This window comes from Eurosta solidaginis, chromosome 5, assembly GCF_040869045.1.
Source record: "Eurosta solidaginis isolate ZX-2024a chromosome 5, ASM4086904v1, whole genome shotgun sequence".
In the NCBI taxonomy this organism is placed as follows: Eukaryota; Metazoa; Arthropoda; class Insecta; order Diptera; family Tephritidae; genus Eurosta; species Eurosta solidaginis.
This window is the reverse complement of record NC_090323.1, coordinates 227,162,210-227,179,091: the sequence shown is the minus strand read 5'-3', so window position 1 is coordinate 227,179,091 and position 16,882 is coordinate 227,162,210. Positions and strand designations below refer to the sequence as shown.

Sequence of the window (16,882 nt, the reverse complement as noted above, 5' to 3'; positions counted from 1 at the left end):
CTTACGCGTGGCAATTGAGAGTCCAGAATCAAGTTCGTCTTTGATGTACACTTAAGCGTGGCACGTGTTACATCCTCACCGTACTTATTAACGGCACGACATTCGTAAACGCCTGAGTTCTCTTCATAGCAGTACAAAATATCCAAGATGACAATACCAAAATCGTGGAAGGTTCGGAAACGATGTCCGTGTGGCAACTTTTTACCATTGAAATACCATTCGACTTTAAGATCTGGATCGGTGACGGGCGTAAGACGTGCTTCAAAGTGCGCACTTTGTCCTTCAACCAACTTTGTGATGTTCGCAATTTGTGTGATGAACTTAGGCGGCTCGGCAACCACTGGTGCACTAGTATCAGCCTGTTGTCCTTGTGGGCACTCAAGCTCACGAATTCTTGGTAATGAATCAGGTTGCAAACTATCATAGAAGACACCACCGCGTCCGCGACAGTTGAGTGTAGCGCGCGTGAAATCTTCACCGTACTTGTTGTAAGCACGGCACATGTACTCACCGCTATCGTGATCTTGCAGGTATGCAACATCCAATACAACGTAACCAAAGTCGGAAACGGTTTTGATGCGGTTTGAATGACGCAAAAGTTTGCCATTATGATACCATTCTACCTTGAGCTCAGGATCGTTAACCGGTATGAGCGTGCATTCGAAATGTGCTGACTGACCATCTTTTAGTCCTTCCAGCGATTGAATTTGTGAAGTAAAACGTGGTTTCTGACCACGTGGCTTCTCAACACATTCTAGCATGCAGCTGATCTCAGCAGTGCCATAACTATTGGTGGCACGGCAGGTGTAAGTACCGGTGTCTTCGATCTTGGTGCCTAAAATCTCCAAAGCAACCATACCAAATGCATAAATGGTACGCACACGGTGACTTGCTGAGATCACCTTACTGTTGTAGAACCACTCGATGACCATGCTTTGGTCGCCAGTAGGTATGAGATTGGCTTCATAATGCGCAATTTCGCCCTCGCCAATATCCTTTATGTCAATGAATTCAGTCGTGAAGCGTGGTGCCATGCCCTCCTCGGGCTTCTCTGGTTTCTTGCCATCCTTTCGCAGGGATTCTTCCAAATCTTGAATTTGTTCCAAACCTTCAGCTCCCTTTGGATGTTGTGTCTTTTCAATAATGCTTTCCTTGCCCGTACAGTAAATGGTTGTGGTAGTGAAGGCTTCACCGGCCTTATTGTAAGCTTTACAGGTGTAGATGCCTTGATCGCGCTCATAGATTTCAGTAACGTCCATTGTGACAAAACCGAACTCACTAGTCATCTTAAAACGTGAGCCATGCTGTAGTATCTTGCCATTGAAGTACCACTCAACAAAGAGGTTAGGGTCTTCTTTGGGTTCAACATTACCATCCAAGTGCAATGATTGTGCTTCGTTGAGATGAAACTCGGCTTGCAACGGTTTTGTCCAAACGGGTGCTGGATACGTAACTTCAGGTTTCGAGACTTGACGTGCATAACGGTTTGCCAGTTCTTCTTCAGTTTCCTTAACTGCCTCCAAACCGGCCTCACCTTGTGGATGTTGAGTATCCAAGATGAACGTTTTACCACCTGTGCATTTCAACGTACCCGACGTAGTAGCCGATCCTTTGCTATTGGTGGCTTTGAGTGTGTATACGCCACTATTCTCTTGATACGTATTAGTCAGATCCAGCGCACAGTAACCAAAGTCGTAAATAGACTTGAATTTAGAGGCAGCTTGTAGTGGTTGTCCATTGTAGAACCATTCGATTTGCATAGTGGGATCGCGTGATGGTTCGACCATTGATTCGAAGCGTACATTGTCGCCTTCCTTGCACTCGATATTATTCAGATGAGTGGTAAATACAGGCGTTTCGTAAACAGTTTCAGGTTCTTCTGGGCGTCCAGGTTTGGGTGCCTCCAATTCACCAATCCGTGGCAAAGAGTCGGGATGTAAAGACTCACCTTGTAACCAATGACGATCTTCAATCTTAAGACTGCAAGTTGATACAGCTTCACCCACTTGGTTTGTAGCCTTGCAAGTGTAGATGGCAGAATCATCTGCGCGCAGTCCATTGACAGAAAGAGTTACCAAACCAAAGTCGAAAGTGCTACGTATACGTGAGCCAGTGGTGAGTGAGATACCATTCTTGAACCATTCAATGCGTAAGTTCGGATCAGCGCGTGGTTCTACCTGTGCCTCAAGCAGTACGTGTTGCCCCTCAGAAAGCTTGTCGTAGCTTTGAAGGTGTGTTGTGAAGACTGGCGCCTGTTGTGGTGTTGTATCAACAAGCATCTCCGGTACACGATTCATGGCTGCTTCCTTTAGGCGTATAGCCTCCCACGACTCAGGAATTAGTGGTTCGCCCGCAATGTTGGATTTAGATTTCACTTTCATAGCGGTAGATGATACAGCTTCGCCTGCTGCATTATAAGCGCGGCACATATACACGCCAGAATCTTCAGGCACAACTGCATTGATATCGAGTGTAACGAAACCGAAGTCGTGTGTTGTGCGTAGACGTGAGCCCATCTGCAATTCTACACCATTGATGTACCATTCAAATTTCAATGACGGATCACCAACTGGTACTACGCGTGCTTCGAAGTGCGCATGCTGACCTTCCCATAACTCAGATGGGCCGGTGAGTAGCTGTGTGAATATTGGCTTTTCGAAAGCACGTTCGGGTTCTTCGGGACGTGGTGCAGCGGGACGTTCCAATTGGTGTATGCGGCTTATACTATCTGGATGTTGTGTATCCATTTGAATTGAGGCTTCAGTAACCACGCGCATGGATGCCGTAGTGACAGCTTCGCCAAGTGGATTAACAGCGCGACACATGTACACACCCTCATCCTCTTTGCGTATATGAGAAATGTCCAAAGAGACAAAACCAAAATCATGTTGTTTTGTAATACGTGAACTATCCTCAATGAGTTTCTCATTGCGGTACCACTCCACCTTGAGATTAGGATCACCAACCGGTATGAGGCGACATTCGAAGTGTGCAGTTTGATGTTCGTTAATGCGGTCAATATTCTGCAACGGTTGTGTGAATACAGGACGTTGCCTGGTGCCAGGTGTTTCAATTTCCGGACGTTGAAATGGAGCGGTCGATTCGAGTTGGCGAATCTTTTCCAAACCTTCAGGATGTTGACTTTCAGAAATGATAGTACCACGTGCGTTAACCTTCAAGCTAGTCGCAGATACGCATTGACCCATAGCATTTACAGCACGTACTGAGTATTCACCGGCATCCTCTGGTACGGCATGTGTAATGTCCAATGAAACGTAACCAAAATCGAATGTGATGTGGAAACGTGATGCCGATCCCAATGGCTTACCATTATGATAGAATTCTATACGCAAATTGGGATCATGTACTGGTGCAACTTGAGCTTCAAAGTGTGCAGTTTGTCCCTCAAAGATCTCGGCAGTGCCGCGCAACTCAGCAGTGAAATGTGGTGGACCAATTGGCAAATCACCCGGTTCGGTGCGTGCTGGCGCGGTTTTCGATTCCAGCTTTTGTATTTTCCCCAAGGCATCCGGATGTTGAGTATCGAATATCATGCTGCGACGATTCAATATACGCACATTGCACGTGTTGACGGCTTCACCAAGCAAGTTGGTGGCTTTACACATATAGGTGCCGGTATCTTCGCCATACACATATAAAATGTCCAAAGCGACATAGCCGAAATCGTGCGTGGTCCTAAAGCGATGACCCGTTGGTAGTTGTTTGCCATTGCAGAACCATTCAATCTTGAGGTTAGGGTCATTAATCGGTTCGACACGGCACTCCAAATGGGCATGTTCGCCTTCCTTGAGATGTTCCAAATTGCTGAGTGGTGTAAGAAAGATTGGCTTTTGACCTTTCTCCTCCACAACGGGTTTGGGTGGAGGTGCATAATTCTCAAGCTGGCGAATCTTCTCCAGACGCTGGGCATCCATAGTGTCGAGGTCTAGTGTCTTGTTTGCTGGAAAAGAAGAGATTTGTAATAAATACGATAGTTCAAAAATAACGAATCTGTTAAGTGAATCAACCCTTTATTTACCTGTGACGTTTACAGCACAAGTCGTGACAGCTTCCCCTATGGCATTTTTAGCCTTGCACATGTATGTGCCTGTATCTTCAGCATGCGTGTACAATATATCTAAAGCGACGAAGCCAAAATCGTATGTCGTCTTGAAACGGTGACCAGTTTGTATGGGCATGCCATTGCAATACCATTCCACTTTCATAGTTGGATCATTGACCGGGGTCAGAGTAGCTTCCAGATGTACGGGGGTACCTTCGTTTACGTTTGCATTGCGCAATGGACGTCCAAATTGTGGACGTTCAGCCAGAAATTGTTCTTCTTCAACCTTACGTTGATAACGTGTCTCATCTTCTAAATGTTGAATCTTTTGTAGTGCTTCCTCGTGTTGCGTTTCGCGAATGATGGCGGAGCGTGCTTGTACGTTAAGATTAATCGAGTTCACAGCTTCACCTAATTTATTGGTGACGCGGCAAGTATATTCGCCACTATCCTCGGCATAAACGGTAAGTATGTCCAAAGCGGCGAAACCAAAATCGTAGGTGGTGCGGAAACGATGCCCAGTACTTAATGCTTTGCCGTTATGGAACCATTCGACCTTCAAACTGGGATCCGGATAGGGTTCAATACGACACTCATAATGTGCGCTCTGTCCCTCGACCAAGTTTGTGGGGCCAATCAATTTTGTGACGAAACGTGGTGGTTGACTAACCACATACTCCTCCTCCTCACGTCGTTGATATTTGGTATGATCTTCTAACTGCTGAATCTTATGCATTGCAGCCTCGTGTTGAGTTTCCATTTGTATGGAAGTTTTTGATTGTACAATAAGCGATGCTGAAGTAACAGCTTGACCGAGTTCGTTTACAGCGCGACAGGTGTAAGTGCCAGAATCCTCCGGATTCACATATTTCATGTTCAATGCGACATAGCCGAAATCGTGCATTGTGGTTGTGCGGTTCGAAGCTTCAATTGGTTGGCCGTTACGTAACCAATCCACCTTCAAATGCGGATCACCAACAGGTATTAAGCGTGCTTCAAAGTGTACAGCTTGACCTTCAGCAACGCGTACATCGCGCACAGGTAATGTAAAAACGGGTGCCTGGCTGACTATCTCCTCTTGCACGCTCATACGTTGACGCTTGGAGCCATCTTCTAAATGTTGTAAACGTGGCAAAGCGCTCTCATGCTGCGACTCCAAATAAATAGACTTTTTGGTGTGCACAATGGCAACAGCTGAGGTTATAGCTTCACCAATAGCATTGTATGCGCGGCAGGTGTACGTGCCGGCATCCTCAGGCAAACAAGACATAATATCCAATGCCACAAATCCAAAGTTGTTGGTTTCGGTAAATCGTGAGCCCGACTTTAGTGGCATATTATTGTGATACCACTCAACGCGCATCGAGGGGTCTGACACAGGAATCAAACGACATTCAAAGTGAGCGCGTTGATTTTCTTTAATTTCGACATTCTTCAGGGAAGTCGTAAAGACTGGCGCTTGTTTGGTAGTCTCATCGATTTCTTCACGACGTGCATAACGCGACCGATCTTCCAAGTAATGAATTTGTTCAAGACCCGCTTCGTTTTGTGTAACAGTTACAATTTGTTCGCTGGTACGGCATTGCAATTCTACGCGTGTCTCATCAGAACCAATCAAGTTGACAGCACGACAAGTATAAACACCTGAATCTTCAGCAATCAAGTCAATGATGTCCAAAGCTACATAACCGAAATCGTGTATTGGGCGGAAGCGGTGGCCGACTGTTACAGGGCGGCCATTTTTAAACCATTCTACCTTCAGATTGGGATCAGTGACTGGTTCGATTTTACATTCGAAATGTGCGTGACCACCCTCACGCATGTTAGCCAGGTTTTTTGGATGCGTTAAGAAATGTGGACGCACATTGACGACCTCATCAACTTGTTCGCTGCGGCGATAACGTGAAGAATCCTCTAAGTAAGCGATTTTCTGCAGACCTGACTCATTTTGCGTTTCCAAAATCAGATCACTCTTAGCAATAATATGTACAGAGCATGAGGTAACAGCTTCGCCAAGTTGATTACGTGCCTGACAAGTGTAAACACCAGAGTCGGCGGCATAACAGCCCAGCAAATCGAGGGCTACATAGTCAAATTCATATGCGGGACGGAAACGATGACCAGTCTTGACTGGTACGCCATTGACGAACCACTCGACGCGCATGCTGGGATCACCGACTGGCTGCAAGCGGCATTCCAAATGTACATTGGTACCCTCAACAGTTTCGATGTTGTGAAGTGCGCGTGTGAATTGTGGTGCTTGCATGATTGTGATGTCTTCCTCCATATGATGACGACGACGTGTAGCATCTTCCAACTGCTGAATCTGTTCGAGTGACATTTCATTTTGTGTCTCGGTAACAATATCCGAACGATCAACAACACGTACGCAGGAAGAAGTGTGCGCCGAACCCAAATGGTTGGTAGCACGACAGGTATATTCGCCAGAGTCGGCAGCGGTTGCCTGCACAATGTCTAACGCAACAAAGCCGAAATCGTAATAGGTGCGGAAGCGTGAGCCTACAGTAATGGGACGACCATTATGGAACCACTCAACACGCATAGTGGGATCACCCATTGGTTCGAGACGGCATTCCAAGTGAATATTTTTGCCTTCATGTATGGGCTTATGATCGGAGAGTGGTTGCACAAATATTGGCTTAGATTTAGAGATCTCCTCAATGTCATATTGCGGCTCAACGTGTTGCTTGTTTTCTAAAGTTTGTGTCTTCTCCTGTAGACCACGGTGCATGCTAGATGTATCAATGCTGGAACGAGCTATAAATGAAGTGATAATTTATAAACGGATTTAGAAAATTTGATTAATCGAAATGTCGAACTTACTTTCTACTACCATTGTTCCTTGTAACTTAGCTTCACCTAGCTTATTTCTGGCTACGCATGTGTACACACCCGCATCTTCAGCGCGCACTTGCGCAATATCCAAAGCGACATAACCAAATTCGTGATAAAACTTGATACGTGTGGCAGCGGTAATGGCTTGTCCATTGTGATACCATTCAATTTGCAAACTCTGGTCGCTTTGCGGTTCGACACGCGCTTCGAAATGAGCGCGCTGTCCTTCTAAAATCTTGTTTGTTCCTTTCATAGGACCTAAGAAGCGTGGAATTTGCGTAATTTTAGTCTCTTCTTCTTCGGTGCGTCCATAACGCGATGAATCCTCGAGGTGTTGTAGCTTTTCTAAGCCGCCAGGGTGTTGAGATTCCGATACAATATCCTTCTTTGAAAGCACAGTCAATTGTGCAGTGGTTGCATCTTGACCGATGGCATTGTAGGCACGGCAAGTGTAAGCGCCGGCATCATAAATTGTCAATTGCTTGATTGTTAGTGCGACATAGCCAAAATTGAAGTATGTCGTGCTACGTGAGCTTGCTTCAAGTGGTTGACCATCCTTCAACCATTCAACGCGCATTGTTGCATCGCCCACAGGTTCTAAGCGTGCTTCGAAATGAGCATGCGCGCCCTCACGTATATCCAATTGATTTTGTATTGGCGTTTTAAATTGTGGTGGTGCAATTGCTTCAGGCACCTCTTGTGCTCGACGACTTTGTTGAGCTTTTCGATAATCTTCCAACTCTTCAACCTTCTCAATATAACGTTGTTGTTCGGGTATGCCCAAGTCAGAGGTTACCTCAGAACGCACATTCACGCGTATATTCGAAGTGCTGATGGCTTCACCCACACGATTAACTGCGCGCACTGTATACGAACCAGCATCTTCAGCCCGTAGGTGCAGGATGTTTAGGGAGACGTAGCCGAAGTTGAAGATTGCAGTGATTCGCGAGCTAGCAGTTATCGGGCGACCATCTTTGTACCATTCGACACGCATGGTGGGATCGTTGACTGGGTTGACTTGAGCCTCAAAGTGCACATTTTTACCTTCATCGAAATCGCCCAAATCTCTTAATGGGCGTATAAATACGGGTGGTTGATTCATCAGTTCTTCAGTGCTCTCTTGACGCTGATAGCGTGAGTAGTCTTCCAGCTTGTTTATGTATTGCAGACTATTGGGATTTTGTGAGCTCTGTTCAATCGAAGGACGTTGAATTACAGATAGAACGGCACGCGATTCGGCAACACCAGCTGCATTACTGACGCGGCACATATATTCGCCGGAGTCGTGTGTCATAATGCCCAAAAGATCGAGCGCTATGAAGCCGAACTTGAAGACAGAGGTAGCGCGTGAGCCTGTGGATAAAAAAATAGGGTTTATTGAGAAAAGTTTAGGAATTTGCTTTCAAAACTTACTTGCTGCTAACGGTTGCCCATTCAAGTACCATTCTACAACCATGGTGGGATCACCAACTGGTTCAATACGTGCCTCCATGTGTACTTTGTTACCTTCAACCTGCTGCACATTCTGCAATGGTATAATAAATTGTGGTGGTGGGTAGACACGATCTTCCTCACCAGGGCGCAAGTGTGGCTTTGCGCGTTCTACATGTCGTAGATAAATTATTTCTGGACCAGGCACGGGCCTTAAAATATAAAAATTAAATTTATAAAAATTTAAATTAAAATTCGGTCATATTGACTTTAATTTACTCACTCTGGTTCGATAACTTTCGTTGGCCGCGGTAAATTTAGACGTCTTTGTTCGTGTGTTTGCGGTTCTCTCGGCACTTCTACATAGAGTCTTGCGCGATTCGCAGATGAGCCAGCAATATTTTGTGCTGTGCACTGATACCAACCAGCATCAGCAGCTTTGGCGCGTTGAATTTCCAAACATGTAGCTCCGCCATCGACCCCAATAAAACGGTCAGCTGTCGTTGAAATTTGTACACCATCCTTTTGCCAGGTAATACGTGGCACTGGTGTACCAATAGCATTGGCGCTCATAGTAATGGGTTCACCTTCACGCACGGTCATTGTGGCGAATCTTTGAACAAATTGTGGTGCGACAACTTGCTCCTTTTCCAACACATTCAATTGCGCTTCGATAGCGACCTCGCTAGCCTTGTTACGTGCTAAACATTGTACCGTGCCAGCATCTAAACGGCTAACGCTTGTAATCATTAGTGAATGACTACCAGATTCATTGACGAGAATCTTGTGGGCGACATCATCTTTAACTGGGCGTCCGTTAATGAGCCAAATAACTTCAGGATAAGGATTGCCAGTAACGCGACAATCGAAGCGTGTCATGCGACCTTCAGTGACCTCGCGATCAGCAAAACCTTGTACAAAAGTGGGTGGCAAAGCTTTGCCACTTTCCAGCTGCTCAGCTGCAGTATCGACTGGTTTTTGTTCGTTTGTGCTTTCAGCAGCTGGTTCAACAGCCAAAACGGCTGATGATACCACACAACCCTGTGTATTTTCAGCGAGTAGTGTATAATGACCCGCATCTTGATGGGTTGCGTTCTTAACGCGCACCGTTGCAATGCCGCTAGAATATGATGACTCGTATTTCTGTGATGGTACTAGACGCTGTCCGTTATGGAACCAAGTAAGGCGTGGCTTGGGATTTGAACCAACCTTTGTGGTAAAAACGGCATCAGAACCTTCAACTAATTTCGAGCTGCGCGGTTTCTGCGAAATTTGTGGCGCTTGTGCTGGACCTAAACTACGATCCAATTCTTGTATCAAATGTTGATCCTGTTCGTATGTTGAACGACGTGTTATAGCCTCACGATATTGCACTTCACGCAACAGTCTATACTCAAATGTGTCGACGCGGAATTCCTCTTCAATAGAGGTATACGAATAGCCATTAGTATATGACTTATCGAACGTTTGTACAGGCTGTACTGCGGGCATTGGCGCGCCTTCTGGTTGAATGTAAACGCTGCAAATAGCTTCGCCATATTGATTGCGCGCCGTACACGTATATTCGCCTTCATCGCCGGGTCCAACTTGATTGATTAGCAACGATACTTCACCGGTGACTTCGTTATAGCTCATACGAAACTTTTGTGACTCGAGAAGTGGTGCGCCTTTTCGGGTCCAAGAGACGAATGGCTTTGGATTGCCACGCAGTTTACCCTCGAAGAGGGCATTGCCGCCCTGCGCGAAACGGGCGTTTTTGAATATTTGCTCAAATATCGGTGGTGAAATATCGCCTTGACCATAGATGTGCGTTAAGGATGGCGGAGTGTAGGTACCGCCAGGGCCAACATGTTGTTGCACTGTAAAAAAGAACAAAAAACAAATGAAGAGTATTAATTAATTTTGAATTGTTGCAAATAAGGCTTACAAGAGAAACAAGTGAAGATTTTTTTGAAAAAATAACGAATATTTTGCGCACCATTCTTCATTATGGAAACATTTGTGCACTGAGCCTGGAGGAAGGAAGATTGCGTACCCTTTTACCGAGAATTTTGAACAGTTCGGTTTGTTTTCAAAAAATAATAAACATCAACTAATCAAATCAAATCAATGAATAAGAATTTTCATTCCACAATACAAAGTAGAAAAGCCGAAAAAAACAGTCGGTTCTACATTAAAATTATCTAATAGACTAAAAATACAAAATACAATTTAAAAGCTGTTTTCGTTGATGAATTTCGCAATAAATTTCTTCTTGACTTTGAAAATTGATTTGTGTAGGCCCTGGCGTGCAAAACCGTTTACGACATCTTTGAAGTTTTACCGAATGAAAATAGCAGTGGCAATTTTAACAAAAAATTTCATCAAGCATCAAGTAAACTTTGTTTATTATTGTCGATAATCTAAGAAAACACTTTTAAGAATTTTGTAGCAAAGACTATGTAAACCAATTGACAGAAACGTTTTCGAAAAGTTTTGAAAACCTTTTACGAAAGTTTCGAAGTTGCAGCCTGATCAAAAGAAGAAAAAAATATTTGGCGCGATAACCTCTGAGGAGATTTTAAGCCGCGATTCTCTTCCAATCTGCGTCCTTCTTCTTTTTTATTATTCTTACGTATTAGCAGGATAAGACCTAGATATTTTATGTCGACTCTAAGCGGCATTTTCAAGATTGATAAATTTTCACTGAGAAGCTTTTCTTGCAGAAATACAATCGGAGTGTTGGCCAAATCACTGCAGAGGTGCGAACACGCTTAGAAAAACTTTTTTCTAATTAAAACAACTTTTTGCTAAATTTACGGTGTTGATTTTCCTAGGAGATAAAAAGTTCGAAATTTTCGTAAAATTTTTTCGAATTTTCGAATTTTTTCAAAATCATTTTGAGATTGGTTTTCATAGTTTCAATTACAAATTCCATCGAAGTTTTTTTGTCGTCTTCATCAATTAACGCTTAACCGCCGTTGGCCGTTTCGTAACAATTCACGCCAGCTATCCCCGTTTCGCGATAACTGATGCGAATCGGAAGCACCGAGGGAGGCCAAGTCTTCGTCCACCTGCCTCAAACAAGTCAGTGGAGGTTTTCCCCCTTAATTTACGTCCAGACTGCGGTGTCGACTGAAATAATATCTTGGTCGGAACGTCCTCGACCATCAGCATAACATGACCTGGCCAGCGAAGCTTTTCGGTTTTTTCGTTGCATTATCTTCATATCTGCGTAAAGCTCATACAGCTCATCATTATACCTCCTTCGAGACTCACAGTCTACATCATTGGCAGGACCATACATCTTACAGAGAAGTTTTCTCTTGAACACTCCAAGAGCTATATCATCTTCTCGTCCATGATTACGAGCCATACATCAGGACAGGTATGATGAGCGACTTGTAGAGTGTGATTTTGTCCTCATTTACCGCAAGACCCACTTTAATTGCCTCTTTATCTAATTCAGAGATGACACAACTCACGGTGGGTTTTTTTACGTCAATAATATCAATATCAGCAGCATATGGCAGCAAAAGTTTGTTTTTTTCATAAATTATCAAAAAAAAAAAAACAAAACAGAAGAATTTAATAAACGAAACTTGATAAATGATTGTACTGAGGACGCTATCCAGATGATTCATCAGTGTAACAGTTTTGAAATCTGTACAACTGACGGCAGAAATCAACCCAGCTCTAAATAATTTTTTCAAGACGTTTTTTGATGTGTAAACGCCTTTGCTCACGGTATGAGGGAATACAGAGGAAATGTACTTTGCATAGTTATTATGAGCGAAATCAGACAGCAAATCAAGGCAAGGCAAGGTAAGGAATGGCAAGAAAGAACAAGGAAAGGAAAGGAAAAGAAGGGAAAGCAAAGGAAAGGAACGGAATGGTTTGTTATAGGTGTAATCGACGAGGTTTAGACGAGTTATCGATTTGTAATCGAAGTGTAATTAACTTGCTTTCGATAACAAATATTATCGAAGAGGTAGCGATTTTTTATAGACCAGTTATCGGTTTGTTACCGAAAGGTTGTCGATTTAATATCGGAAAGTTCTCGATTATCTCTCCAAAAGTTTTCGACATACTATAAAGAAGCTATCCATTCGATGGTGAGAAGTTATCGATGTTTAATTGAAAAGTTATCGATTTTCTATAGAAAAATTATCGACAGCTTATCAAAATTTTAGCTAAATGTCATTAATTTGTTATCGATAAAAAGTAATCGATTTGTTGACGACCATTTTTCATATGGTATGGAATAGATATCAATAAAACTTCTATATAAAACGGATAACATAAGAAGCCAATGACTGCGATAATAATTCGAAATCGGTAAAAAGTCGAAAGTAAAAACGAAGCTTTTTTCAAAAAGCCCAAAATTATTCCTTTGTGGTAAGGTTAACTCTGCTGTGCTTTAACTTTAACCCACAGGCGAGCTCTTGTCTTAGACCACGTTTACACATGCCCTAATCTACAATAAATCGTCTATAAGAAATATACGCATTTACATATATTCCATCCTCTGTATCTAGATTATTTTTTGTCAAATTTTCACGTTACTCTTCTATGTATTTTGTGCTTCCAATTTGAGATTACACTCTAGAGGTGGAACTTTTTCTAAAATTTGATCATAATTACCGATTGTCGAAGGGAAAGCTTAAATGGAAAATCTAGTTAAATAATTAACGATTAGGAGTTAACTACGAAGATGAAGATAATTTCGTTATATGTATGTAAACTAGGTCTAGAGGAGACATATATGAATGCTATAGTGGTCGGATCCGGCCAGGTCCGACAAATGTCTAATCAGACATCAAAATATACCCGCACACCGAACTTCATCAAGCTATCTCAAACATTGAGGGGCTATACAGGCAGATCGACACACAGACGGGCATAGCCAAATCAACACAGCTAGTCATCCTGATCATTAGATTATCCCGAAGATATCGGTATATTGTATATATATAGATTATTAGCTTTGGATTTCGCTTTTAAACTATTTATTTAATTAAATTAGCATATTAGTACAATTGTTCATTAGAATATAAGTAGGTTTAGTTCCATTTAAAATAGAATACTAAGTTAAATAATTATAGAAAATGTTTGATCGATCTCGAATATTCCTTACAACTGAAAAAATGTGATTAACGTTTAACAGAATATGATTTCACTTCTATGATGTAGATTGTAAATTCTAAATGTAAGTAATATGCAACAGGTAGGTTTTACAGTTAAACCAGAATTACGGACCCTTCCTACATATATATATTTTATCACTAAATATTAAACAGCATTCACTTTCAGCATACTGCAAAAAATCTATTTGAATCTGTTACTAATTGCCAATATTTGCAAATTTTATTTGCATTCGACCTTTCCCAATTTTGTACTGAGATCGGAAACAAAACAACGGCAACAATGTTGTGATTCATTCTTTAAAAATTTGTTTGTTTTGCAAAAATTCATTATGAGTATATGTACATACATACATATGTATACAAATCCATATGCATGTATATCCATATATACATCGGTGTTTTTTTAAATGTTCGAAAACGATGCGTTAAAAATAGAATCACTGCACTTAAAATAAGGGGAAATTTCATATTCGAAACAGCTGATCAAGACGCTCCCAGAGATTTTCATTTCTTTGAGAGATTTTCATTTTGATGCTGTCGGGTTTTCACGATGTTCATGTGCTCATACAAACAAGTACATATATATACCAATTAATGGGAAATTTGCTCTTACTATAGATCACCCAGTACGTGACACAAAAAAAGTTGGATATCTATGTATATGCAGTACATGATATATGTACATACATATACTATATAGTTTTTACTTTTCTTTACGCTCCCACCTTATTTTTAAGAAACTTATCACATTTAATCTTTGGGCATTTTTTCAAATTTCGACCAAATTTTTTGACAAATGGATTTTAGGTTTAAAGTAGACAGTTTGGTAAGACATATGTATGTAAGTGTGCTTTCCATTCATATGTAAGTGTGTATGTTATACTAGGTCAAACTCATTAGTATCCGCACAGTGTTAGTGTCGAGATATTTTGCCCTTTTTTTACGAGGAACAGAACAATCACCTATAAATAGTCTCAAATAAAAAAAAACCATCGCAATCCTGTATATTTCTTAAGTATGTGTGTCCACAAAATTTCATTCATTCGTTTTTTTTTCTTTTTTTTCAGTATTCTAGGTACGCAATGGCCGTCTAGATACTAAGATTAGTGTAAGATTCAGTGTCCGGACATCTTTATTTTGTATAAAATGTGTGGGTATTATACGAATTTATGTGCCCCTTTTGCTATTATTTTCAAGAAATCGATATATAGACCCTGCATCAGTCCTTAGGCACTTTCCTGGTACTATGAAGGAGTATTCTACCATCGACATACTTAAGCGGAATGTTAATATGAATTGGGGAAAATTATGTAATTATAAGTAAAACCATCCTAAACACAAGTCCTTTCTAGACAGCGTTGAATATGAGGGAAAACTGCTTCCCAAACAGCATAATTTCCGGATGCCATGGCAGAGGTAAAAGACACCATAAAGAAGCCTAGACAGCGGATCACCAAAAATATCCTTTAAAACAGCCATGTAGAATGACATGCTTCAAGCACGGGAGACATCTTTTAGATTCACCCTAGATGCAATACAAGCAATCGCCAATATAGCTGGAGAAGTTATCTCTGGAGGCCAAATTAAAAGAAAGTTCTGTGCACTGATTACGTTGGACATCAAGAATGCTTTTAATACTGCGAACTGCATGTAGATAATGACAGCGATGCGAAGCTTCAGCGCACCAGCTTACTTACACAGGATAATAGGTAGCTATCTTAAGGACAGAGTACTTCTTTTTGACACGCATCCAGGAGAAAAAAAGTATATCATCACTGGAGGTGTCCCACAGGGATATGTTCTCGGTCCAGTGCTTTGGAATGCAATGCATGATGGGGTGCTAAAGATTGATCTACCAGAAAACACGCAAAATTGTGGGATATGCTGATGATATTGCAGTGGTAGTAGTGGCCAAGAAACTGGACTTGCTTCAAGCAATATCTAGAGACGCTGAAGGAAGAATAAAGGAATTTCTGACCAAGACGGGACTGGAGTTGGCTAGCTAAAAGATAGCAGTGGTATTAGTAAGCGTTAGAGTTAGAGTAAGAGTTAGTCTTAACTGTTGGGGATCATCAAATCACCTCAAGGGATTCTCTAAAATACTTAGGAGTACATGTAAAATATAATTGTCAACACCTAAGGTGAGAGTATTTTCATGGTCATATTTTTTCGACCGGAAAGCAGGAAAAAGCACTAAAGAAGATATACAAAAATAAAATCCGCAAATTTGTGTCCTTAACTTTTCAGACGCATACGGGCAGCTTTAAAAATAAATTTATAAACGCCTATTTTTCAAAAGTTTTAACTTTGTCTGTTTGCCTCTCGTGTCAGCTTGAACAAGTTTCAGCATAACCAGAGGATGTTCTTACCTCGGAACAATGGATAACTTCATAAAAACTGGCGGGCTTAGCAATATTTCTTGTGCTCGAACTCTGGCTCTCATGCATTAAAAAATTTTCTCTCCGCCCATTCCTCTCGTTCTCATTTTTCCTCCCTTTTTCGTCTCTTATTCCCACTCCCTATACCTCTCCCTCCGCCCCTCCATCACCTATTTCGACTTAAACTTATTAACCTTTTCAAGCCCCATTTATATCCCCACCTTTTTTCGTATTATGCCATGAATACAGAATATGCAGTACGAAATATTCCATTCGTATGAGAGTAACCACGCCCTCTTGAGAAACTGAAATTATTTTTAGCCTACGACTATCCATGAAGATTTTCAGGTATTTTTTTTTTGGTTATGATCAGTAAATTCGTTTAAAATTGTAACTTGATGCTTTCAATGGGTTTGTAATGTTGTCGGAAACAAGTATGTCTAACATCTTCTCAAGAAAAAAAATAAAAAATAAATTGTTATTATACCATGATTTCGAAATGATGTACATATACTTTTTTAAGTTATCAGAATATTGCAGAATCATGAAGTTGAAAAGTTTATCATTAGCTTACGTATCTTGTTTACATTGTTTTGTTTTTCTATTATTTATTGTTTCTATTGAAAGATGAAACCCGACAACCCTGGAATAGGAAAAAGGAAAAGTATTGGCACCTTTAGTATTTATTCATAATCTGAGCAGTTATTTAATTACCGAATATGAGTAAGGTACCAAGGAACAAAAAACACAAGGGAAGCTAGACGTCGAAAAGCTTCAATCACAACAGACTGCCAATGATTTCGCAACTCGACTCTCACACCTGCTCTCTGAGAGCACAACTCATCCTAAAGATAACAGGGGCAGTGGGAGCATATTTCCAAAGCACTTCGTACTGCCGCCGAGGAAAAAATTGGTTACCGGCGACCACGAAAAAACAACTGGTACGATGAAGAATGCCGCGTTGCAACTGAAAGAAAAGACGCTGCCTACAGGGCTACGTTAAAAGCGAGCGCGACAAGAGGAGTGTA

At 41.7% G+C, this 16,882-nt stretch overlaps 1 protein-coding gene across 4 annotated transcripts in view; it reads right to left on the bottom strand.

Annotated features, from left to right (window-relative positions):
• The window catches only part of sls (sallimus), a 223,826-nt gene that overhangs the window by 191,779 nt on the left and 15,165 nt on the right, over positions 1–16,882 (bottom strand). For all 4 annotated transcript variants that reach the window (XM_067788667.1, XM_067788666.1, XM_067788669.1 and 1 more), the window contains exons 3-7: positions 8,634–10,209; positions 8,333–8,562; positions 6,908–8,272; positions 4,040–6,841; positions 6–3,961 (exon numbers count right to left, since the gene is read on the bottom strand). In XM_067788667.1, the coding sequence (XP_067644768.1) occupies positions 6–3,961; positions 4,040–6,841; positions 6,908–8,272; positions 8,333–8,562; positions 8,634–10,209 (9,929 nt within the window). The remainder of the gene's footprint in view (positions 1–5; positions 3,962–4,039; positions 6,842–6,907; positions 8,273–8,332; positions 8,563–8,633; positions 10,210–16,882) is intronic.